This window comes from Amyelois transitella, chromosome 16, assembly GCF_032362555.1.
Source record: "Amyelois transitella isolate CPQ chromosome 16, ilAmyTran1.1, whole genome shotgun sequence".
Classification (NCBI taxonomy): Eukaryota; Metazoa; Arthropoda; class Insecta; order Lepidoptera; family Pyralidae; genus Amyelois; species Amyelois transitella.
In genome coordinates this window covers 7,391,266-7,418,306 of record NC_083519.1, presented here as the reverse complement: position 1 = coordinate 7,418,306, position 27,041 = coordinate 7,391,266, and the positions used below count along the sequence as shown (strand labels likewise).

Here is a 27,041-nt window from a genome sequence, read left to right as displayed (position 1 = left end):
CAGTGTTCCAAATGTCTTATAATCACTATCGCTACATAGTATAAAACAAAATCGCTCTCTCTGTCCCTATGTCCCTTTGTATGCTTAAATCTTTAAAATTACGCACCGGATTTTGATGCGGTTTTTTTTTCAATAGATAGTGATTCAAGAGGAAGGTTTATAGGTATAAAAACATCCATTAAATAGTGGAGTAATACTGTTATTTTTGAGGTTTCTAATGTGATGTCGTTTATTAACATATTTTTTTTCCGCTTACATTGCAAACGCAGGCTGAACCCTACGAGATTTATCAAAATAATGTACTTATTATTTGGACACATTGAAAAGGTATACAGAAAACTTTGCGAAGGTATATGTCTATCTCTCATGAATATCTCACAATAACATTTTTTTGTCATTTAATTTTTTACGACGATCAGCATTGCACCCGTGCGAAGCCGGGGCAGGTCGCTAGTAATGAATAAAAAATAGATTTTGTTAATAAAGAGTATTCTCTCTTGTCTCGACTAAATAAGACTAAAACTTCTCTATTGTCTCAACTAAATGAAACTAATTGAGATCAATTTTCTGACATTTCTTGGAATACTTGTAATATATTTGGAAACGCTTACAGTAGATTCGAGTGTTGAAATAATAAGTACTATGTATGCATAGTAAGAATGATTTTAATGTGCCAATATGCCTACAAAATTTTGTAGCTATTCATGAAAGCTTATCATTAATCAATTTTAGGTACTCTTGACTTGACCTTTCACGAGCATAGGGTAGCTACAATTTAAAGTTAATAAACAACAACGATGTTAATGAATATGATGGAATAAAGCAACTTAGAATCCCCTTACAAATTTAACAAGAAACACTGATGAGCAGATAATAAATTAGATGTTTAATATTTTACAACATACTAAGTTACAAGGAATAGAATTGTTTTGGCAAAATCACTACTGAGCCTTCAAATATTCCATAAGGAAATGTAAATGGATCCAAGGAAAAATGACTGAAATTAATATTTGCCAGAAATAACATAACGAATTGAAGAATTCTTTGACTGTTAAAATATCTTTGTGAAAGCTACAAAAGTACACAAAGATGAAAATCTTTGAATGGTGAATGCGAATGTAATCTTCTGTATTTGTCACGCTACTACCTAGTGAAGAACTCGGGGTTCTTTGGGCTCCTTTGATTAACATACATATAATCATGTCTTTAATAATGTTTCTTTTACTTATGGGGTAGTCTCGACAAGATTGAAAGACCACGTTCAACTGTATTACCCAATGATTCCTTCCTTTTGAGTACATATCATAGTCTGGGAAAATATAATAATTTACATGAAACGACTGCTGTCTGACCTTAGTAGCCCTGTGAACAGGAGAACCTTATGCAAATTGCGATGTGGAACACCTTCGCATCTACAACCCGTCGATGGCACGTTTTTGATGTAGCGATCATCGATTTCGTGCACCGCGATTCTTGTTGTCGTAATTATAAAATGTTTTTCAATTTAAAAAATAATTAGTGGAAACTTAGTTAACACACAAATTGTAATTTAAAAAAAAACAAACAAAGTAAACAATATTAATTTTCGTAATTCAATACCTACTTGGAATAAATTCCTTTGAATCATTTTAATATTGAGAATAAATTGATAAAGTACAAAGTAATTTTCTTTCTCAAATAAATAGTGTTTCCCAAAAAATACAATTTGTTTAAAATACGAAAATTTTGCTTTCATTCTATTACTGCGTCAAATGCAAAGAAAAACATTTGTTTACTACAAATATTTTTCTGAATTCAATATAGCTTTTCGAGATGTATCAATATGAGATAGCCCTTGTAGACACCTGTCACAAATTCTCTAGATTAAACCGTAGAGGGGATTCATCCCTGAACCGGGGTCTGCTTTCCAACATTTTTCTCCACATAATCTGGGCTTTAATTCTACTTATTTAAAAAGTTGTTTCGTAGTTGCCACTCTATATAATTTTTTATAAATTTGGCAATTTCAACATCAACTTTGAGTCAATCAGGTCACTTACTCATTATCTTTGACAACGACTTACATACATATGGTCACGTTTATATCCTTTGCAGGGCAGACAGAGCCAACAGTCTTGAAAAGATTGAATGGCCAGGCCACGTTCAGCTTTTTGGCTTAATAATAGAATTGAGATTCAAATAGTGACATGGCCAGGCCACGTTCAGCTTTTTGGCTTAATAATAGAATTGAGATTCAAATAGTGACAGGTTGCTAACCCATCGCCTAAAAAAGAATCCCAAGTTTGTAAGCCTATCCTTTAGTCGCCTTTTACGACATCCATGGGAAAGAGATGGAGTGGTCCTATTCTTTTTTGACAACGACATATAGAAGATTTTTTAATTACTGCCGTTATTAACCCTTGCATGGTATCTCATTGACTAGAAGAGATTTCTTCATGGAAATAGTCCGCCGCTGCTATCAATTTTTTCGGTATGATTTTAATAACGTTAATTTTTGTGCAATAAAGATATATTAAACACACAAGCCAGGTACCTTAAAGGTTTTCGGCGAACTGAATCATACCAAAATATACAGCATTGCATTTTATCTGCTTTGCAAGGCAGATACATATAAGTGAATATTCAAACTGAAGATACATTTTGAGACTGCGAATTCTTAATGTAATTTATTAGAGCTACTGGAACTTCAAAAATGAATATCTGGGTGACGACATAACGGGAAGCCTGCTTGTGCCCGTAATCTTATTAATTTTACCCTCGTACGATACCTACTTCTGTGCGTACAAATATTGGCACTGGTCCTATATTTGTGCTCAATTTTCTCAATTATATGTCGAAAATCATGAAAGAAGTTACTTAGAAGTATAGTGTTGACATAGAAGAAAGGTCAGAAATCAATTCATTGGGTATTAAAGTTCTCATTTATAGGAAAGTAGCTATCACTCGCAACTCCGCCCGCGTGAAAAGTACAATTTGTTCGTCACCGTTCTCCACACTATATTGTATGCAAAATTTCATGGAGATCAGGTTTTGTCGTTTTCACGTGAGGTACTGACAAACAAACACACAATAAATTTATTATCAAACATTTATAATATTAGTTTCGATTGGGTTGATATGAAGCACTTTATACCCAAAGTATTCCTACGTAAGAGTGTCAGGAATTCAAATAAATCATGAACGGATATTTTACAAAACGTTAAACGACTCCTACCCACGCCGGCATTTTTACGAGTATGTGCCTACGGCCTGTAATAGGATATTCAGTACTTTATAATGTTACTAGCTATTGTCCGCGGCTCCGCCCACGTGTAGGTCGCTTTTCAAGTACCCTGTAGATACCGTAATCAACTTACCGTTTAAAAGTTTTGAAACAATGATGGAATAACTTTTTTCCTTTACCGACTTTATATTGTTTTTTTTTAATTTAAATTATTTTTTTAAATAATATGTTGTTGGAATTTGCTTATATTGTATATGTAAAAAAATATTCCATACATTTAACTACAATTGTACATAAATTTGGTTTTATATTAAATGGTTTATTGATATTAAATGGTTTTAGTAGGTAATTGATATTTAAGTATTTCAATTTTAAGCATTGACAATTGCAAAAGAGTACTTACTATACTTAACCTGTCCTGTATTTATAATTAGTACCTACGGGCTGTTTACTTTATGTTTATTAAATAAACATAATCACGTATCTATGCCTGTCTATCCCCTATCCCAGAGAGGACCAATATTTTCGAAAAGACTGTTCGCGATGTTTAGAATCGTCGTTAAGGATCAGCCCCCCTCCTCTCTTGCACTCGCACTACGCGCACCCCATATTAAGTTCGCGTGCACTTACCTTCTTTTTCTTATATTTCTCACATTTGGAACCAACATTGTAAAGTCAATAGTTAATTAAATCACTAAATTCTGTACCAAGTAATACAAGTATTTTTTTTAACTCCCGATGCTATTGGACATACTAGAAGGACTAGATATTAGCCATAATTCAAATAAAAAAAAATCATGCCTTTTTGATATAGAAATAAAAATTATTAAGTGATGTTGAATTGTCCCACTATTTTAGCATAAGTTAATAATTGTCATATCTTTTGGTTTCACAAAATTGGTTGACGTGAAATAAATTACTTTAAGTTTACTGCCTATTCAAATAGTGACAAGTTGCTTAGCCCATCGCTTAAAATAAGAATCCCAAGTTTATTAGTCTTATCCATGATTGGTTTTCCAAAACATATCAATACCGAAGAAAAAGTGTGAGTAGTAAAAACATACGCCCTATCAATCTTCCTGAATAGCCGAGTATGTATGATCCCAGTACGGCTAGCCGGAGGCGCCTACTGCGCGTGGGAAGATAAAATTTGGCAAGTACGAGTATGTGATATTGTAGAACAAAATTCCAAAAGTTATTTCAGGAGATTTCCACGAATACTTAAAAAATAAATCTGGGGCATACAATACGGCGGGCAAAAGCTAGCACAAGCAAATACTGGACTCCAAAACTTTGACCGCGCTTACCACAGTCCAGCCGCTTGAAGTGTGACTAAATAAAGGCCTGTAACCAAAAACAGAAAGTTTTACTTTGTTTCCGCCATGTCTCTGCGGTCGCAAGTCGGCCTCTGTAACGCATTTGTAGTGAGGTTCCCCCAGAAGCATACACAACACCAAGATTTCTTTTTCATCATAACTTGATTCAAGGCAAGTCATGATGAAAACTGATCGTTGTTGTTCTGCTATCTATTGTTAAGTGTAACCTGGTTGCGCGTGCCAATAATCCTAAGTCTACCGAAGTCGCTGAAAACCGTAGAAAAATAAATATAGAAAGTAGGCTCTTGCTCTAAAGAATGCAACTCGGAACACTAAAAAATAAGAGAGGCAGTATCGTTGAGTGTACACTTTATATGTGTATTAGTGTTACATAAAAGAGACATATCAACGCCCAAACCACTGAAACTAGATTTGAAATTTGGCATATAGATTTCTTATATGATCTAAGGGTGCACTTCTTCCCTTCTTAATTTAAGCTTGGAAATTCTCAAAATTCTAGTAACGGACATTGATCTTATAGTGCCGCTGCTCGAAGATTGGAGACTAATATGCATGTATGTATAATCGTGTAATCTTCGCTACATATTTATTTATTCTTGTCTACAGAGCATGGTCTTCAGAGTGAAGCGGCACCCTCGCGACGCGGGGTTCGAACAGTGCGTCTCTTTTGACGCGTTCAGCAGCTACCACCAAGAAGTTGCGTACAATGTGTTCTGCATCTGTGCGATGTACTTCGTGCCATTGGTCGTCATCACTGTCTGCTACGTATGCATCTTTTGTGAGATCCATCGGAGCAGTAAAGAGCTTGATGGTGAGTTTGATCTATTATTAAAATATAACCACTGCATTTTCATTAAAACCACCATTTTCTCGCGACGCGGATTCGAATAATGCGTCTTTTTTGACGCGTTCAGCAGCTACCACCAAGAAGTTGCGTACAATGTGTTCTGCATCTGTGCGATGTACTTCGTGCCATTGGTCGTCATCACTGTCTGCTACGTATGCATCTTTTGTGAGATCCATCGGAGCAGTAAAGAGCTTGATGGTGAGTTTGATCTATTATTAAAATATAACCACTGCATTTTCATTAAAACCACCATTTTCTCGCGACGCGGATTCGAATAATGCGTCTTTTTTGACGCGTTCAGCAGCTACCACCAAGAAGTTGCGTACAATGTGTTCTGCATCTGTGCGATGTACTTCGTGCCATTGGTCGTCATCACTGTCTGCTACGTATGCATCTTTTGTGAGATCCATCGGAGCAGTAAAGAGCTTGATGGTGAGTTTGATCTATTATTAAAATATAACCACTGCATTTTCATTAAAACCACCATTTTCTCGCGACGCGGATTCGAATAATGCGTCTTTTTTGACGCGTTCAGCAGCTACCATCAAGAAGTTGCGTACAATGTGTTCTGCATCTGTGCGATATTCTTTGTACCATTGATCGGCATTACTGTTTGCTAAGTGTGCATATTTTGTGTTGTGCGTGAGATCCATCTAAAGTAGCAATAAAGAGCTTGATGGTGAGTTTGATTATTTAATCATTTTAGAGGCACGTCTTGTGTTGCGGCTATGAAATACCCTCTAGAGGAACAAACGCCAGGTGAAAGAAGATAATTTATAAATACAAAAGAGTATGTATGTCATAAACGTCATCATAGCAAAAACAGTCCACGGCCACCACCACCGGGCAATTTGGAAACACAGTAACACATACATAAGCAATTTATGAATTAGGTATCGGTTCAGAATGAATTTGAAAATACCCTCGGGAGCGAAGCCTATTGCCGCATATAATTAAAGTTGTTTCATACGTTTTCAAACAGGAAATATTTCCAATTATTCGAAATATCTCATTTCTAATCAATTGGAAAACAACAACCCATTTCCAATTTTACGAATAAGACCCACATTGGGAGTAAACATCCCAGAGTACTTATTATAATTCTGATAAACTAAACACAATTCAGTTTACTTTGATGTGTAACGCCTACAGTTATACTGATGGTATTTTATTCCGATAGATATCGAATTTAAAACAATTTACTCCGATGAAAAAATAATTCTAAATTACACTGATTGAGTGAGCTTGCCCCAATGTTCGTTGCCTTTTTTATAAGGATATTGCCACCAAAAAGATAATATTCTTGATAAAAATCAGTCAAATCAAGATTTCATTTTATTAGCTTTTTATATTTAGGTATAGCTGGGTAAAAGGCTTCTTCAGATCGTCTGATTTCCTGTTCTTGAACAGGAATTATTAAAAAGAAATAAAAAAATAAAAGTAGGCCGTTTCATTAAAGAAACTAATGCACTATTGCAGTCTTTACTCACACACGGCGATAAAAAACAGCTGTTGTTTGTTTTGTAAAATTTATGTTTCGCGTGTTAAATTTATAATATCACGCCAAAGTATTTTTTTTTCTTCAAAATCTTTGTTACTGTTTCTTCATCGCCTAATATTGTTTTTTATGTAAATATATTCAATGTACAGAAATTCATTTGTTTATGTTTTTGATGAAGAAAAATATTTCAACAAACCATAAACATTTTTGGTATCGGTTACTGCGAGTATATTTAAGATTCGTTATTTCGATTGAAACGGATATTCATCTAAGTAAGTAAAAACTCTTTAATTAAGTACCAAAAACTTTTATACAGTCACGGTTAACTCTTGAATTATATTTTGACATAGAATTGATTTCACTACCCCAAGCCGTTACGACTTGATTTGTCACATATGGGATAGACAAGAAAATATCTAACTATGTTGTACCGTGATCTAAATTCATGACCCTCTAAAAGTAATGCGACGAAACACAAGAGTGATGTTACCATTACTTGTAAATAAATAACACAACCTACAATTCAAATGGTCAAGTTTAACCTTTTTCTAACAATTCACTTTTAATTTTTTTCTCAAAGAAAAACTCATGTATGTACCTCGTCCATATTTATTCAATGACTAAGAAAAATTCTCAAATAAATTATTTGGGAAGGGCTGATAAGTTTCAATTCCATTATTGAGCTAAGACTGTTAGCTCTCTCTACCCCGCAAGGCACAATATTCCGAGTAGATTTTCGTAACTACGTCAGTTACTGATTAAATCAAAAAATAAGAAAGAAACCTAAATGGAACATCATCTTAACCTTCTTCAGTTGATGTCCATGATGATGAAAGGTCATCAGTTGATGAGTAGCTAACAGTGATAAATCACAATGCAATGACGTCATATCAAGATAAAGATTTTTATGAATTAAATTCTTCGTCACTGAAAAAGTTGCAAAAATCGTGGCCAAATACAGATTTTCTTTCGAAGAAAAATAGAAAATGCGTAGCTTAAGAAAACTTTACTTAGCCAATTCTAGGATAAATTGTACCCTACGGCTAAGCCAGTCAGAAAAAATCAGGGTATCTAAAGAGGTTTCTCGATCTATTTGAAAGACTATGAAACAATTTAATTTTAAGGCACCACATCATTGCGAAAATAATAAAAAAAATCTTAGACGTTTAAACATGAGTTACTTTATCTTTATAAAAATAATAGTTTGCTCCCTATTAGAATTTTTTTTTTATCTTTTTCTTAGAGGGCAACTACCTCTAAGAAAAAGATACTTACTGCCTATTTATACATGTGTGTAACCATTGTATTCTTTTTTATTAACTGCTGTTTATTTCCATAAGTATGTATATTGTTGACACAATGTGTTTACCGAATTTTTTCACAACACGTGCAAACAATACCAAAGTTGCCAGTTTTTTTTTGTGTAGAACCAACTTAACCCAAATGCTCACTTACTGTAATATGGATGAAAATAAGCCAATTTAAACTCCAGTCATGTTCAAAACTCAGCCAGCTGTGTAATACCTTGAACTATTCAAAAACATGTGTTTCATAAAGTATTTGATTGAACGGGCACCTGCTTACATACTTCAGGGTAACTGGATTGTATAACTTATTAAGTACTGTTACGTGTTTATAGTATGGGCCCATCATCGACCTATTGGTCCTACCTTAGTTGAAAGTACTACTTAAACCACAGAATTAATAATAACGTTAATACTATCATACAGAATAGAAATTCATGTCTTCGATTTTTGTCACTATTGGCTCTGTCTAATCCATAAGACTTAATGATGTGAAATGATTATATAAGTATGTCTTTTAATGATCATTCACACCTTACTAGGTTGATTCTTTTTTTTGTTATTTGACTAAATCCTCAGTTTTGATTTTATTTTGTTGATCGTAGAAAAAATAGTTACTCGCTAAGAGTTAATTGTTTAGCTTTGTATCTGAATAAATTTTAATTGACGAATATTATAACATTTGCAAATATTTTTGTTTTTTAATTTTTTTTGCAATTCTGATGGGTTTATCATTTCAATACATATTAGATATAATATCACGAATCTTTTATCTCTTTCATTCCACTTGCTTCAATTCATTTAGTTTTTAAGTACCTATGTACTTATTCATAACATTATAGATTTCTAACTCTCTCAATGGAAGCTCGTCAGTTTAGGGTAGTCTTGAGATGACCTTTTACCGATTTGATCAAGGTACAACTGAAATGTTAACGTTAAATTAAGTTGCTCATTATTTATTAATATTTTAATCCAATTAGTTAAATAATTAAAATACCTATGTTCCTTTACCTACCTATTACCTATTAATGATTACCGTATTATGGTTACTGTAATTAAATATTGATGAAACAAAAACTTGATATCGAGTAACACAAACACAACTGTATAGTTACGTTTTAAATAGATTAAAATAAGTCAATATAGAGTACTCGTATGTTTGACCTCAATCTGCCTGGTGCTAAACAAATTATGTATTGGGAATAAGAAACACAGAGAGCGAATCACAGATTTAAGCAGTCCACATAATAAAAGATCTGGCGAATTATTAATTGCAATGCAACTTAGGTTAGATAAACGTGTCCATAAAAAGAGTGTTCCGTTATAACTGTTAAAAATTGTGAAACTTTAACAAGAATATCATAAAGATAGAATTTATAATCTTAGCTGCATCGATCTTGTTCACAATATGGCCGTAACATTAATTACTGTCAATAACAGCGGTAACTGGAACTGATACAAATTAATTACCTACTAGGATTATAGTAGATATCACAGATACGATGTAATTGGTAGGAACATTCTGTCTTATACTGGCCTTAAGTGTCCATACCTCTTTCAAGAACCCTTTAATGGATATTAGTTAAACCGACAGAGTGATAAGTAATTTTTATACATTGTAGTTTTTAAATGAAACTACGTTGTGATTAAAAAAGATTCGAGTCCCACATGAACAATTATTGATATCTCTTTTCTGAGAAACTGTTTGTTTTGTCACACGTAAATGTTACACGTAGGAGGTGCACGTAGGATGAGATTCAGCTGTTTGTTTGATTAATGATAGAATTGAGATTCATATATCGTGGCGTAGCCCGTCGCCTAAAAGAAGAATTCCAAGTTACGTAAGTCTTACTAACATAAGTCTACACCTTAGACGAATTATACGACATCTTTGGCAAAGAGATGTAGTGGTCCTATTGTTTTGTCTATTCGTGCCGGGATCCACACTGCCTATTAAATTTAACATACACCTTTAAACACTACTTCTGCATGATTGCGTCATTTTCTTTGAAACTTTCGTATATACAAAAGAATAATTTATTTGCGCCTCCATATACCGTTTTATTGTTTGTATAAACACGACTGAGAAATATTAAAAATTCAATGCAACACAGCATCAAAGCGTCCTTAGTCATTATTCTATAAAAGGATCTCATATGTTCCCGGCAAACATAATTAAGTTATAATACAAACATAATATGTTCCGTTATATGATAATCCAGGTCACAGTTTCTTCATAGAACTGAATTGTTGAATCGGATAACATTATAGGGATATGCATGGACGCAACTACGACCTATGTTAAGCAAGTTTTAGCGATAATACATAAACTTTCAAAATGTCAACAATACACCCACTGAATTCTGAATAATGTATATTATTCATATTTGTGTGAATTCTCACAGGCTAACTAATGGGACACTATTATATTTCTGGTGATGTGAATTTCTGCAATCCGCTCAGATGAACATCCATCCATATAATCAAGTCTATATCCCTTGTGGGATAGACAGACCCAGCAATATTGACATATGACTGACAAGCCACGTTCAGCTTAAGCCTTATGATAGAATTGTGATTCAAATAGTGACAGGTTGCTAACCCGTCGCCTTAGTCGACTTTTACGACATCACACACACACACGGCATAACATGAACAAAAACATGACATGAACAAAATGTTTATTATTAGTTACAATTTCGGTTAATGTTTTTCAATACCAATTTTTTCCACTGAACTATTATACAACCTAGGGGTCGTTAAATTAGTTATAAAGTTTTGTTAACTCTCTTTCATCTTTGCGTGTTCCCACTTGCACCCTACACTACAATGCTTCGGGGCCCGAAGCTCCGACTTTTGACACTTTATATTCCACTTTGTCCAGTTAACGGCGTCTTCAGTTTTAAGACCATTGGTACGCATATCTTTTGCAATCTTGTTAACAAAGTCTATTAAAATAAATAAAACAATACTTATTCATTGCTCGGCTGCTGATTGGGCATTAAATATTTAGGGTTCCATACCTAAGAGGTAAAAACCCTATTACCTACTATGTCTCTTCTATATGTCCGTCCGTTTGTCTCCAGGCTGTATCTCAATAACTGTGATAGTTAGAAAGCTGGAATTTTCACAAATTATGTATTTCCGTTGTCGCTATAACAACAAATACTAAAAATTAAAAAAAAATATATAATTAAAATATTAACGGGTGTCCTTAAACCAAAAAATTTTTTATTCTTAAAAAGAAATAGGTACCTATTACGTAAGCAGGTTGACTAAACAGATATACAAGGAGAGTGTGGAGGGAAGGTCGGAGTGGGAAGACCTAGACGAACGTATCTTGATCAAATTAAAGACGTCCTGGTAAAGAGTCAGGTCAAAAGTACCCGAAACCGGTAGTGGAAAGAGGTAGTCTCTGCCTACCCCTCCGGGAAAGAAGCTTGATTTTATGTATGTATGTATGTAAATATGTATTTTTACAAACTTTCGCATTTGTAATAAGTTTAGTAGAAATAAGATACAAATGCAAAGTAAACCAGTCCTGTTGCCTCCGCCTCGCCTTCTAAACTCATTCACTGTGATATTACTTTTCTAGTGCGCTCTAAGGCACTTTCTCACTCAATTCTACTTTTATTTCTAACTAACCTATATACAAATTATCAACCTATCGTGATGGTTAAACGCTAGAAAAAGCAAGATTTCAATAAACAATATTGTTAGCAAAATATTAATTAGCCGTGTGGTTTCCAGCACTTTAGAATAGAACAACTTCATTAACTTTCCCATGGATATCGTAAAAGGCGACTTCGGGAAAGGCTAATAAACTTGGAATGCTTCTAGTAAACGATGAGCTAGCAACCTGTTATTATTTAAATCTCAATTTCATCAAGCCTTACCTACAGCTGAACTTGGCGTTTCAGTCTTTTCAAGGATATACATACATACATATAATCATGTATATATCCCTTGCGGTGTAGATAGAGTCAACAGTCTTGAAAAGACTGACTTGAAAGGCTGTTTGACTTATTGATAGAATTGAGATTCATATAATGACAGCTTGCAAGCCCACCGCCTAAAAGAAGTACCTATCTTAAAATTTATAAGCCTATCCCTTAGTCGCCTTTTACGACATCCATGAAAAAGAGGTGGAGTGGTCCGGCACAACACATTCAAGGATATAGACCACATCATATTATATGTGTAAATTAGCCCCTTAAAGTAAATTCTCCCAATACCGAAAGGACTTTGCCCTTTACAACTTCCAACTCCTAATTATTCTTCAATAGTGTCAATGAACACCGAAACAAATACAAATAGACAGGCTGTCACGACAAAATTACTACGGACTGGCTTTTCCTTATTGCCTGAGCAACGCTCAACTTTTCAAGTTCGTTTTGTATCCTTAACAAAGTTTGACCCGCAAAAAATTATTATAATAAAACCGGCCGAAATTGTAATGAAGCTTTAGCGTTGAGAAAAACTTTTGTTTGATCCCTAATCTCGCGCAGTATCCGCATGATTCAACTTACAAAACTTCAAAACATTGCAATGAACGTAGTGTTATTTTTAGTGACCTAAAAAAATATATTTTTTTCACTTCATTTTCCCGCGATTTGTTGATTTGTTTTCGTATTTACTTCATTTACTCATTAGTCCATACATACATATACGTCTTATATTTCGTTATTCTTTACGGACTAGTCAGAGCCAACAGTCTCGCATAGGCTGAAAGGCTACGTACAGCTGTATGGTTTAATGATAGAATTGAGATTTAATAACTAGTTCATAGACATATCAAGTCAAGACGTTCTATAAAAAGGTCAGGTCAAGAGTATTCTTAACCGACGAGTGTGCATGATGCGATTGCATTGATGAATGTGGATAAGGCGACAGAATTATGCAGGGATTGTGACATGTGGAAAGGTGTATTTTCTGCCTACCCTTCCGAGAAACAGGTGTGCCTTTAGGTATATATTTATACTATATATAATAATATGTACGAAAGTAAGTTTGTTAACTCTTCAAAGTTTATAGACTGAAAATACTTCCTAGAATTTTAAATACATTTAAGGTGGGATACAAAGAAGGACATTGAGTACTTTTAACGTGAAAAGGGCCGCTGGTAACAGCTAGTTATTTATAAACTGGATCGCAACGTACATGGGTACCTACTTCAAACCCACATCATAATATTTACTGCCAACAGACATAAACAGAGGGAATACGATTCTCTTGTATATTTATGAAATGTGACAAGTTCATAACTCTGTGAATATAAAGTGGCATAATCCTTCGCTGGCATAACAAGATTGTGAACCTACAGGTGTACCCTGAAGTATGGGTCTAGCAAATGTATTGTGCACCTACCTTTATTTTTTATAATAGTTCTATACGCTGCGTTATTTTCATGAGATTATAAGGAACATATCATATCGCTATTATTTTCAAAGCAAACAGTTACAGGACTTACAAGGTTACTTTGAGGTGGATGATTTTATTATATTCAAAGTCGCGGTCAGAAGTGAGTTTTTATTAAAATCCACGTTGGCCGGTACTTAGGGTCGAGTCACTGAGTTGCGGATATTAGTTTAAATATTGAAGGTGTGAGATCATATTGAGGATGAATCTGCATATTGGAAATGTAACCACTAGAAAAAATGCCACGGAAGTCAGACAGGAGTCACTTAATTGTAAGTTTACCTTATTTACCTTCGCCTAAATTGAGGTCACAAACGAACCATAGGCACTTTCCGAAAAAGGATGTAACCAAGCTGACAATAATGATTACATAATCGCATTAAATAACCAAATTGTTATGAATAAATTATTATATTATCATCTTAAGAAGAATATTATATCATCGTAAGAATTGAACGGAAAATAACTTAGAAGGATTTGTAAAAGTTATCAGACAATTTCAAAGATATCTTCTAAAAGTTTCAAACACCCTTTTCATATTACGACTAAAAATACATGCTAGGTGCATTTCAGGAAACTTTTCGACGTTTGCCAATTTCCAAACGAAAATGCTGAAATGTTACTAGCATTGTAAGAGTTATGATTTCTGCACAAAACTGTTCTGAATTAGACGTAGGTACTTTGATTTTTTAAACAAACATTTCCTCAGGACTTTTCAGTAATGGAAACACTGACATAGATCCAAATTAATGCAAACGAGGTAGCCAGCGTTATGCCCAGCTTATGAAAATTCCTTTCTGAGCGTTATGAGTTCAGGTAGGAATTATTAGTGCCGTGTGGTTCCCGGCACCAATATAAAAATGAATAGGACCACTTCATCTCTTTCCCATGGATGTCGTAAAAGGCGACTAAGGGATTCTTTTTGTAGGCGATGGGCTAGCGACCTATTACTATTTGAATCTCAATTCTATCATTTAGCCGTACTGTTGGCTCTGTCTACCCCACAAGCGTTATTTGTCAGTTAGTCGTTCACTTTGTTCTTATAGATATATTTAGATATATACGGATATTCGATTTATGCCGTATCTGTTAAAAAGCGTTACACGATTTTCCAGCAGTTGGCTCCTTTATGGCACTACACACAGGGAATCCTTTATTGGAAGTGTATTGGACATTGCGAGTAGTATTGATTCACCCTGTGTGCTCGTGAATAGGTCAGTTTAATTTCCTTTATCACAAAAAGTAATTATGTAGGGTTTGAGGCCTATTATTGGGTTACATTTTTATAGGTTTTAAAGCGATCTTGTCTGGCGTAAATTCCGGTTACATTCTTACTTTTGTAAAGAGGAGCCCAGGGAGCTATTATATTGACCATAGGACCTATATTGACCACTAGTTGTGACCGCGACTTCGTCCGCGTGGAATAGTTATTTAAGGCATCATTAAAGCCCTCAAGGATTAATAATTTGCCCCGTTTTTTCACATTTTTCATTATTTCTTCGCTTCTTTTAGTCGCAGCGTGATGTTACATAGCCTAAAGCCTTCCTCGATAAATGATCTATTTAACACAAAAATAATTTTTCAATTTGAACCAGTAGTTCCTGAGATTAGCGCTTTTCAACAAACAAACTCTTCAGCTTTAATATATAATCTTATCTATAAAATTCTCGTGTCACAATGTTTGTCTCCGTATCCTCCGAAACGGCTTTACCGATTTTAACTTTTAACTTAAAATTTTGCATGCATATTCAGTAGGTCTGAGAATCGGCTAACATCTATTTTTCATACCTCTTATTGATAAGGGTGGTCCACACTTGACATTTTTTTTTACCTAGAAATTACTTAAAAATTATTTATATGGCAAAACAACGTTTGCCGGGACAGCTAGTATTAATATATAATAATATTAGTATATGTATATGATTCTAAATACGATAAGTCAGGTTTTTACACGAAACTACTTCCGTTTGACTCCGTCTGGTTTCAATGCAGAAAATCAGTCAACCCATTTTGAATCATTGCAAAAGCTGCACTTGAATTGCTACGTGTTATGTAAAACACACAGCACATTTACCCTAAAATTTTCAATTTAAATAAGACGAAGCAAAATAACATTTTAAGTTTCACAATTTCGCAAACACATCACTATTGTTCATGTTCATCTACAATATTTGTGAGAAAACATTCTTCTGAGAATTGTTCCCTTGTAAATCCCACGAAACATCCCACATATACAGGGCAGGAGTTTAATTTGTTTTCAAGCTTTTGTTGTAAGTACCTACCTTCTTTGTCGAGGTGACTAACAGTACCTATACATATTACCATTACCTAAGTACTATAGAAATAACCGTACTTGACTCATAGAATGATAAATAATTACAGGATCTCTAAGATCTAAAAAGCAAACATGGCAAAACCATATACAAGCCTCGAATATCAAGCTCAGTTGAATCCTTTCCGAACGTCTTCAACGTATAAATAATAGAAATTGTGTTCAGAGATAGAAACTATAGTGAAAACAAATCTAGACTTTTTGGTGCCTAAGGATCTTAAATTTACTAAATTAAATTACACAACATTTTGGTTGTCACCTTATTGCCTTTGAAAAGCGCCATATTTGGAATGCCGCACCGTTGTTTAGAACCGCGACTCTAAACTACGCATAAATTCCTTTTACTATTATAACAAAGCAAGTACTATAAATAGATAGTTATGTTACCTTAAGGATTAAGCAAGAATTTTTATTATGTACAGAGCTTTGTAGCGGGAGGGATGATTCGGCTCGACCGCCAAAACCTCTATGCTGCAATTCAGCGATATCACGAGTGGTTTGAAAATAAATTAATTTAAATTAGGATCATCGAACACCACTTATTATTAAATTTCGTTCTACCTTTATTAAAGTGCAAGTGAAGAAGAAGTAGCGGAACAAGCCGCGCCGCGCTGCAGCATTTTCGTCAACGACATTTGCAAATGTAGATCTTAAATCTAAGTTTCTCAAGTCTATGGTTTCAACTATGCGTCAATATTTCATGCATCTTTTCTTTATAAGAACAAAAGATGAAAATACCAATTCTTCAACAAACTGAAGCTTTTGAGTTATGAAAGCTGGAATTCCGTGCAGACGTGCGGAAATACTGATTTTGATTCATACAACCGAGCCGTCCCTCGGGTGAGCTTGCAGGAAATAATTGCCATCCAACCGACGAATGGAAAATGTTTGTGCTATTTCGACATTTAAGAGTTTGGGCTGCTAACTCTCAATCTATTACAAGTCTAAAGATATATTTTTTATTTGAATGACTACACGTAGATAATCTACAATTACGCCTACTTTTATCCCGCATCCCGCGCTATTTTAATTACTCATTTCCTAAATTCTATCTCACAACGTAGTTATGAGATTCGTCAAAAACACACCACTTTAAGAAATATATAGATGTAAGCTGCCTACCTGCCTTCTGTACGTAACAAACCCACTCATGAGTGGTCCAGCCAATTGTTTGCCTCCTACAAGTACACCACAGGATCTATCCTCTATCCTATTTAATAAAAACATATGTTTTGAACAATTAATAGAGATTTTATAAACATACCTGCATATATACGAGTACAGATTATATTACAAATCGCATCTTTAAAATAAACAAACAGATAAACAACCATTCCCATATACATACAGGTCAAACCCTCGTTTATACTTCGCCGTAGTGGGGAAAAAAGTGGAGTACGAGACATCAACAGTAAATGTTTACAACGTGGATGAAATCGCATGTTTTGACGATAAATGAGTAACGACACATTTTAAGACGCGCCGGGTGATTCAGGCAATGGAATGGAACAAATCGAACATCGATTTCTTGGAAGAAAGTACAGACGAAATGATGGAACGTATTTATTTCAGGAATAAACCGTTTCTTCTGTGAATGGATCATTTTCAATCTCGCAAGAATGTAAATAGTGTGCACCATAGAATTCGCAATAATATAAGACTCTGAAGTGGTCTGGGGTGCGCTAACTAACATCTATGTTGAAACAAGTATTGGAAAAAAAATCATGAAAGTCAATTTAATTATATTATACAAAATATTTTAAGTGCACACTTAGGAATCCTACATGCCAAAATTCAAATCTCAAGCCCAAACCGGCTTTGCTTTGATATATTTGTATTATATAAAATGGAAATGAAAACGTAATCAATTTAGTGCTGTGTGGTTCGGGCATCAATACAAAAAAGAATAAGACCACTCCATCTTTTTCCCATGGATGTCGTAAAAGGCGACCAAGAGATAGGCTTATTAAAAAAAGCTGAACGTGGCCTAACAAACTTTTCAAGACTACATACATACATACATACATAAAATCACGCCTCTTTCCCGGAGGGGTAGGCAGAGACTACCTCTTTCCACTTGCCACGATCTCTGCATACTTCTTTCGCTTCGTCCACATTCATAACTCTCTTCATACAAGCTCGGCGGTTTCGGGTACTTTTGACCTGACCCTTTACCAGGACGTCCTTAATTTGATCAAGATACGTTCGTCTAGGTCTTCCCACTCCGACCTTTCCCTCCACACTCTCCTTGTATATCTGCTTAGTCAACCTGCTTTCATTCATCCTCTCCACATGACCGAACCATCTTAACATCTTAACATACCCATCTTAACATTTTCAAGACTGTTGGCTCTTTTGCGGGGTATATCCCCGCAAAAGATATAGACGTGACTGTATGTATGTATTTAACTTTCAGAGTATACATATATGTTCCTCTTATTTCATTTGATTATTCTTATTTTATTGTCTACAGAAAAATGCATCCACCGCAACGGCATTGGCCACGTGCGCCTACGCAGATCCGGGCGTCGCATTTTAGAGAGAGCGAGACGGCGAACGTTGAGGATGACTGTTACCATCGTCGCTGTATTTGCTCTGTGCTGGCTGCCCTATGCTACTATGACCATGTGGTAATTAAACAAAATTTTAATACTTTATCTGTGGAAACCTGAATGTTTACGTAAAAAAACAGAAATCAAACTTGCATGTTTTGACTCTTCTAAGTATGTTACTTCTAATCACATATCTTTCTAAAAAAATATGAATAAGTATGGATGTATGAGGTTTTGCCAGTTGTCTCCACACGCTCAAATTTCCGATTTCCTCGTTCCTATAGGAATTTTCAGAAACCCAAGAAACCAAAACTATTTACAGAAGTTACATGCTGTGTTTTGATTTGATAAAGTTTTACGGTTGGCTGAGTGCCTTACATCTATCGTTTGAAGGAATATCTTACCAATTAACTGACTCAACGGTATTTCAATAACTTGGTAACATTACTTCGATTCGGAAGTGCGTTCAGTCAATTTATAGATTAGGCATCGAACATTGAGTGAGTTTGCTGAGTAATACGAGTAGTTAGATAAATTTTTTGATGCTTTTGAATTAAATGCTTTTGAATCATGAACCAAGAAATTAGTACTTATAACTGCTATAGTTATAAGTACTAATTTCTTTGCTCATAATTTCACTAGGTGAAAGTGCTTATGCTAATTCCTAGTTTTTTTATGACATCCACCATAATTCTTGTTTGTAATATCTTTATTATTTTTTAGTAAATAAACTTTGTATATATCTGTCATTTAGGTACATGATAGACCGCGGTTCAGCTGAGCGAGTGTCGCCTCGGATCCAAGATCTTCTATTTGCCATGGCCGTCTCTAACTCCTGCATGAATCCGTTGGTCTATGGATCCTATACCATAGACCTCAAGGGAGCCATTAGAAAGCTGCTGAAAAATACTTGTTGCCGCTCCACTTCTGCTTCAGATACTATTGGTAATATGGTTTTAAGTTTAATCTAAAAAATAAAATAGGACACTGACTGGCTGATTGATTAAAATATATTTTTTTAAAACAAAACTCAATGTGATTAGGGATTTTTAAAAATTCGGCCTTTGTTCTTGGAGATGTACGCAGAGAACACAATCTCTGAAAGCTAGTCCGGTTTGTCAGTATTAATAAATCTTTAATGTATCGAAATTTTAACTTTTTGAGTTAGCGAAACAGCCAATTATTTTTGTTAGTTCAAGAACTGTTTTCTTAAAACGTTCATTAAAAATTCATAGTTACGAATAATTCACGGATTTATGACTACAAAAAGCTTTATAAGCATGTATTTTATATATTCTGTTGAGACCAACAGAATATATAAAATACAGACAAATCCCTTTTTGAGTTATATCTTATGTTTTGCAACTGACGATTTTTGTTACACATATGACACGCATATAATTTAAATATGCTTTACAATATTGTTGATGTGTGTTTGTGTTGTTAAGATTAAATAAATAAATAAGCACACTTAATTAAATAACAATATTAGAAAACTAAAACTTCAAAGGTCATATTACAATAAAATATGAAATCAAAAGGTGAAATTTGTCAGTCGTTTGAAAATAGTTACAAGTACCTAATGTCTACCTGTTCTTGAACTAAACCCCTGGGGCAAAGCCAATTTTCCTTATTTTGTACATAATGTAAATTCGTAATTAAGATGTTAATCTGAACAACATGTGTAATAAGATTAATAGACAGGATAACGAAATCATAAGGGATCATCAGCCTCCATTGGTGGTGTACACAGAAATAGTTATAAATATCTATATAAATAGTTTTAATGTCATTATAACTATTTATAAAAATATACCTTTTAATAATACACGCTGAGATTTTTTTTATTATATATTTATGTGGTTGTAGTTTTGTGTATGACATACAAGAGGCTCACAAACTTGTTTTTATTAAGGCGTGTCCTACTCAACACTTTGTGATTGTATTGCTCTACATAATGTTAACAAAACGATCAATACCTATTATAATTGATACATAAGTTCTTTTTAAACGGTTTTATTTAGCTCACCCCGTTTGTTTTATTCTTGGGTCAAATTTAGTAATTCAAATTTCACCCTCTTCCTGTCAACCGATTAATCTGAAATTTTGTATACACTTTGGATTTTGGTGACAATATAATTATGTTTATTCATTATCATTATAAATTCAAGATGGCCGCCGTTACAAAATGGCGGATAATTTAGGTTTCATTAATCCCATCAATATGGGTATCAAATGAAAGGGCTCAACAAGCAGAATACAATATACTATAAAAAATTGAAATCCAAGATGGCGGCCTCTACAAAATGGCGGATAACTTAGGTTTTATCAATCCCATCAACATGGGTATCAAATGAAAGGTCTCAACAAGTAGAATACAATTTACTATTCAAAATTAAAATCTAAGCAGTGGGATAAAATGTAGCCTATGTTACTCCTGAAGGTTAAGTCTATCCCTGTGCCAAATTTCATTCAAATCGGTCCAGTAGTTTTTGAGTTTATTCGTTACAACTAAAAACTAGAAAATAAAAATAGGTAAAAAAACTTTTTAAGTTAAACGGTTTTATGTTAAACATACATTGCAATGTTTAATATAAATGTACTAAAAACCAAAAAATAATAAAATAGATACAGTCGTGGGAATTATAAACATATGCATAGACTAGACTAAAATAAAACCGTGGGGCACGTCAATTGTCTACAATCGTTGATTAAAATGTTTGTTTTGTAATGTTACACTATAATTAGGCAGTTGTTCAACCGACAACGATGGACGTGTGATAAGTAGGGCTAGAATGTGGAAACAAGTTAGCAAGCTCGATTAAGCGAGTTTTAGGGTTTCATAATGTTGAGCGAGTAGTACTTTTATCATAAGTTTTGTCGATTAAAGACAAACTACGAGCAGTGAAACGATTCCTCGCTAGCCAGCAAAATAGTAAGTAATTTGCGCACCGTCTGCGGGCCAACTGCCTAACGACGAATAAAACGATTCTTCCATCGCACATTAAGTCTATAATTTGTAGACAATTGACGTGCCCCACGGTTTTATTTTAGTCTAGTCTATGCATATGTTTATAATTCCCACGACTGTATCTATTTTATTATTTTTTGGTTTTTAGTACATTTATATTAAACATTGCAATGTATGTTTAACATAAAACCGTTTAACTTAAAAATTTTTTTACCTATTTTTTTATAATTAAAAATGAATTTTCAATTCGACCGATAAAAAATAATATAACGAACATTTTTTACTTTGAAATTCTGTTTATTATTTGTACAATAATCCCTGTTTGAAACAGTGATTCAATTAATTAAAAATAGTTGTTTCGAAAAATCTTACGAAGTTCGTTAATATGGTAGCCTATTGAAAAAAATATAGAGGCAACAATGGATTCTATTAGGATAGAAATGTAAATTTTTTAGAGTTCAATAATATCGAGAACGTTCTGTTGAAAGGTCAAAATAAAAATCAAATGAATTACTCTGTCGCAACGGAAATTTGAATCTTTGTTCAACCTATCGTAGTTTAATGTACAACAAACGAAAATCATGTATCAAAATCATCCTAACGTTTCGACCGGGTTGCACTGATCGTGGTCATTAAGATTCCCCCGCCGACGGAGCCATAACATCGGTACACCAGTCATCCTGGGACCACGGTTCGGCACAACCCGGTCGAAACGTCGGTAGATATCGGTATGTTCGTGTCCCTTTTTGCATACATTAAAAATTCACAAAAAGATAAAGTATGTGTAATGGTGCACTATAGTTCATAATAAATGGCTAGTTCTTGAACGAAAACAGTCTAAGGTCATATTTTGCGCTTATTCGTTATTGATTTTTCAGGAAATTCAGGGTCGAGTTCACTCAAGAACAGAAATATGAATTTGGAGACTCCGCTTGTAGCGCCGCTAAAGGTAATAATAAAATTTCCATTGCGTTTTGAAATAAATGTCAAGATTTGAATTACTAAGATACACTTCACTAGTAGCTACACACTAGGTAAATATATTTATCTATATTTAAAAAATCTTTTGTCAATGAGCAATACTTACAGCTGATATTTGGCAGTATGCAATAGAATTTCGGGAAATTTCCATGAAAACGGGAAAACACTACCATTCTGATTATGAAGAAACCAGTTTACAATAAAAAATAATAAGTTATTGTTATTTGCTGCCACAAAGCTGGTTATAGCAATTTATTATTAACAAATTGCTATTACCAGCTTTGGGGTATAAGTAAAACTTAGATGACCCATCCATAAGTCATCTAAGTTTGCAGGTTTCCAACAGAGTTGAACCACTTCATTCTGACATAAATGATGATATGTATCGCTTATTGTGGGATAGGCAGAGCGAATAATCTCGAAAAGACACGAAGGCTATAATAAACATACAATTCCGACTCCTACCTAGAAAATCTTACGAATTTAAAAAAGTCACATAATATTAGTAAACACGGAATCATAGCAATTCCAGAACTGTTTAAAAAATCTACATACAATCCTCATGGTGTTAGTCCCGGTTGCGTCCTCACCTCTCTGAAGAGGAGCCCGAGTTACGTTTATGATCCTTTTATGGATGATTTGATTTGAAAAACCTGATTATAATCAGCACAACCAATTAATCTGTCTTCTAAACAACCGAGCGGGCTCAAATTGAGTGACACCCAATTACTTAGGAGTAACCTAATGAAATCAATTTAGCTTGTAAACTTAATTACCAATAATGAAAATTTCAAAAGGTTTTATGTACCTACATAAACAATATCAAAGTTACATATTTGGTTTTTTAAATCTGTACTTGTCTATCATCATTTTCACCTGTATGTTAGCCTCCTTAGCGGTGTTCCCTCGGGATTCAAAGTCCAGTTCTTAGTAAAAGGATTTCGCAAGTATATTTAATATGATATCCCTATAACCGATTGCTTTGTCTGTACCTGCACATTCAGGCAAGCGATTGTGTAAACATAATCCAATATGACTTACGTTACCCTGCAAAGGTTGCAGAGGTCCGATGGGAGTCGCTTCGTGTAAAAACAGGATCATGTTCGTATAGGCGCACCCCGGGCTCGCTTTTCAGAAAGCTGTGAATGTAACCGGGTCTAACGCCAGGAGGAAGAAGAAGACATCCAAAGCTCTCTGGAGAGCCCCTAAATAAAAGATGGTTAAGATTGATATGTTGCAAACCCATCATATTTTTACCAGAGCATATCATAACATAATTTTAATAAATTGACATTGACCTCATGTTAAATAAAACTCAGTATTCAGGTTTTAGACCAAACTCTCTAAACTAAACTCTCCAAGGATAGGTTTAGTTAGTGACTACTTGGCAGATCTCAATGACAATAATGTCTGTTGAATTAGGCATTAACTTTTTTTCAAATAAGTACTATTTTCATCCCTCGGGGCTAAAAACTTTTATTTTTAACCGCCTTTAAGGTGGTTCTTGGATTGACCTGTATGCATTATTGTCCGCGATTATCACGTGTTTCAATCAATACATCAATACATTTGACGCGTTCTAAATCATCACATACATACATATGGTCACGTCTATATCCCTTGCGGGGTAGACAGAGCCAACAGGCTTGAAAAGACTGAATTGAGATTCAAATAGTGACAGGTTGCTAGCCCATCGCCTAAAAGAAGAAACCTAAGTTGTTAAGGCTATGCCTTAGTCGCCTTTTACGACATCCATGGGAAAGAGATGGAGTGGTCCTATTCTTTTTTGTATTGGTGCCGGGAACCACACGGCACTAAATCATCACATAAGATAAAAAAGTAAAGTCCCAAAACAACTTTAACATATTAACTTAGTAACACATTTTGACCTTTCCATTAACAGAACGGCCGGGTTCGAACGCGCCTCGGGGTCCGTTTCGCTGAGACCTCCCTGACGGCCGTCCCGGACCGGCCCGAACCCAGACCCCGGGCGCCGGCCTGACATCCCCCTCCACGGCTCATGTGCGCCCGACACGAACGCTGCAGGGTCCTACAGGAATACTACCAAGACAGGAACGGAACGGGACCGACACTGATGTAGTACCCGTGTCGCTGTCACTTGGACTACAACGTGTATAAAATGGACTATGACAAAGACTATAATGTGTATAAAACGGACTACGACAAAGACTATGATGTGTATAATATAAAATTACCAGTTAATATCCCCGCGGCTGCGAGGATTGTAATATAAATAGTGTATGGTTTTTATATGAATTGTAGAATTTTGATATAATAACAAAATTTGAATATATAATTGTGAAAATTTGGATAGGTATATTAGCAAAAGTGTTAAACTTTGTATGTTCCTTTTTACTTTAAGAACACCAAGTTTTTACATAGTTCTTGTGAATTAAAGAGAAAAGTTTATCACAAAAGTACTTATTTTCACAGAAATAAATATCTTTGAAGTTATAAACGCGATATACGTAACATGTTCTGTTTTAAATTATATAACTTTTTTTAAATATGTAGGTATACTTTGTATTCCTGAAACTAATTTATTTATATTATTGCTTCTCAGCAAACGAAGCAATAGATAAAGCAACTTTTCGCATATCATAAAGGAAAAACTGAAATATAAAAATATCGTCACCATATTCTTTACAGGAATTCTCAGCATTCCACTCACAGAAAGTAAACGCTTTCTGGAATTTGTTGCAACTTCTTGTTGTGTTGTGTGCAGTACAAATGCCACTGGATTATGCAAATCGAGTTTCAGAATTGGAACTTAAGAAGAAAAACCACGGGCTATTTCGCTTTCTGTTATGCTAAATAATAAATTGCTTCAATTATTTTCCTTGAGTTTTATCTTATTTTATGTAAATTTAGTTTAGTTCATTTACTTCTTCAAGTTTGTACCAAACAGGTGGTATAAAAATGATAGGTACATACGAAGTCAAAAGTGCATGAAAGTTACAAACTAGAAATTATGGGCCTATTATTTAAAGTTTTTTATAAGTTTCAAGTCTATAACATTGTTATAGTTTCATGTTGTCTTTAAATTACATTCATAATACTTGTATATTGAACGGGTTAAAAGGCGTGGATCGACAGTCCTGTATAAATTGTCTTTTATTTATATTCATAGATAAATAAAAGACAATTTATACAGGACTGTCGATCCACGCCTTTTAACCCGTTCAGTTATTTCGACTTACCACCACCTAATTAAAACTATTCCCTACAAACAAAATAAGTTAGCTTCTGGTATCTAGAACTAGAACTATAAGTACATTTTGCTTGTGGTGCCAACTTTGCCGGGCTCGTGTAAGATTACGACAAAATTAATTTAAATTTTGAACTACAAGTTGTATTTCTAAACTAGTCCAATTGGGAATAATATCAAAGGGCGAAAAAAATATAGACAGACTTTTATGAAATTATTGCTGTACCATGTAGCCCCAGAGTTTGGTTAAAGCAAAAATTTGTTGAAAAATGTAAGATAATCCTATGATTCAGTTTTTTCCATCATACTAAATAAAGTGATAAAAAGATCATACCTTATCAAAATCTTAATTTAATTCTTAAAGTTCTTAGCTATTTTATTTAAGAACAATTAGATTTGTACCACTACTAAATATTAAAATAATTAATTTCAAACTCAAGTATTAAATACTACAATCGAAAATTAAGATGGTTTCTTTTCTTTATTCACATCAAAGTCAAAAACTTTTTTCTTATAATTAGATCTTTTGTAAGTTTTCCAAAATTCTTTGTTAATTAAAAAAGTTTTTCAACAATTTATTTTACCACATACAGTTTATATCGATTGAGTAATTATACTTCAGACAATCAGTAAAAAGTACGACTAAGAACCCCAAACCTCAGGCAAATACTTGTTTGTTCGTTTTTAAATATGTAATTGTTCGTACCTAACAGAGTACTAGTATTATAGTATTATACGTGAAATAAGCATAATTATTTGCCACTCTGAGAATTGAACCATATCTCCTGAATTGCAGACTAGCATGATACCAGAAAGTCAATGGAATGAGGTACTTTGTGCGTATATTCAATCAAAGTAACGATCACGCATATTTTCGTGATATTGAACAGTATTTTATTTATTTCCCTTTATTATTCAATGCACACAAATTGATACAGATGTGTACAAAACGTAAATATAATTTTATTGGAATGCGGAATTGCTCTTTTCGTACGTTTTATTCCGTATAACGATCACGAACGCCCTCATTATAAGGAATGCTACATTAGATACCCACACATCACACGGCTTATTCCGCGACCTGCATAATAATTCATACAACTGAATCTTACCTTCAATAAAGATAATGAAGATTCTTATATGAATCCACGTGCAAGCGAACGCAGGCAGTATACGTAAGCACGTTATACATATGTAGGTATGTGACGTGTTTGAAACTGGTCAAATACAAATTTAGTTTCAAAACAACGAAGTTGGGGTTAAAAACACAGTATCGAAAATTCTTCAAAAATTGTTTGTATGACTGTGCCGCTATTTTGCTTGACCTGCAAGCGAAAATTCGAATA

At 34.2% G+C, this 27,041-nt stretch overlaps 1 protein-coding gene across 1 annotated transcript in view; it reads left to right on the top strand.

Annotated features, from left to right (window-relative positions):
• LOC106129625 (adipokinetic hormone/corazonin-related peptide receptor variant I) overlaps positions 1-24,879 on the top strand; it is an 88,091-nt gene extending 63,212 nt beyond the window's left edge. The window contains exons 4-8 of the mRNA XM_013328227.2: positions 5,167-5,371; positions 18,436-18,592; positions 19,269-19,459; positions 22,364-22,434; positions 24,370-24,879. Of these exons, the coding sequence (XP_013183681.1) occupies positions 5,167-5,371; positions 18,436-18,592; positions 19,269-19,459; positions 22,364-22,434; positions 24,370-24,468 (723 nt within the window). The 3' untranslated portion in view covers positions 24,469-24,879. The remainder of the gene's footprint in view (positions 1-5,166; positions 5,372-18,435; positions 18,593-19,268; positions 19,460-22,363; positions 22,435-24,369) is intronic.
• The last annotated feature ends 2,162 nt before the right edge of the window (positions 24,880-27,041 follow it).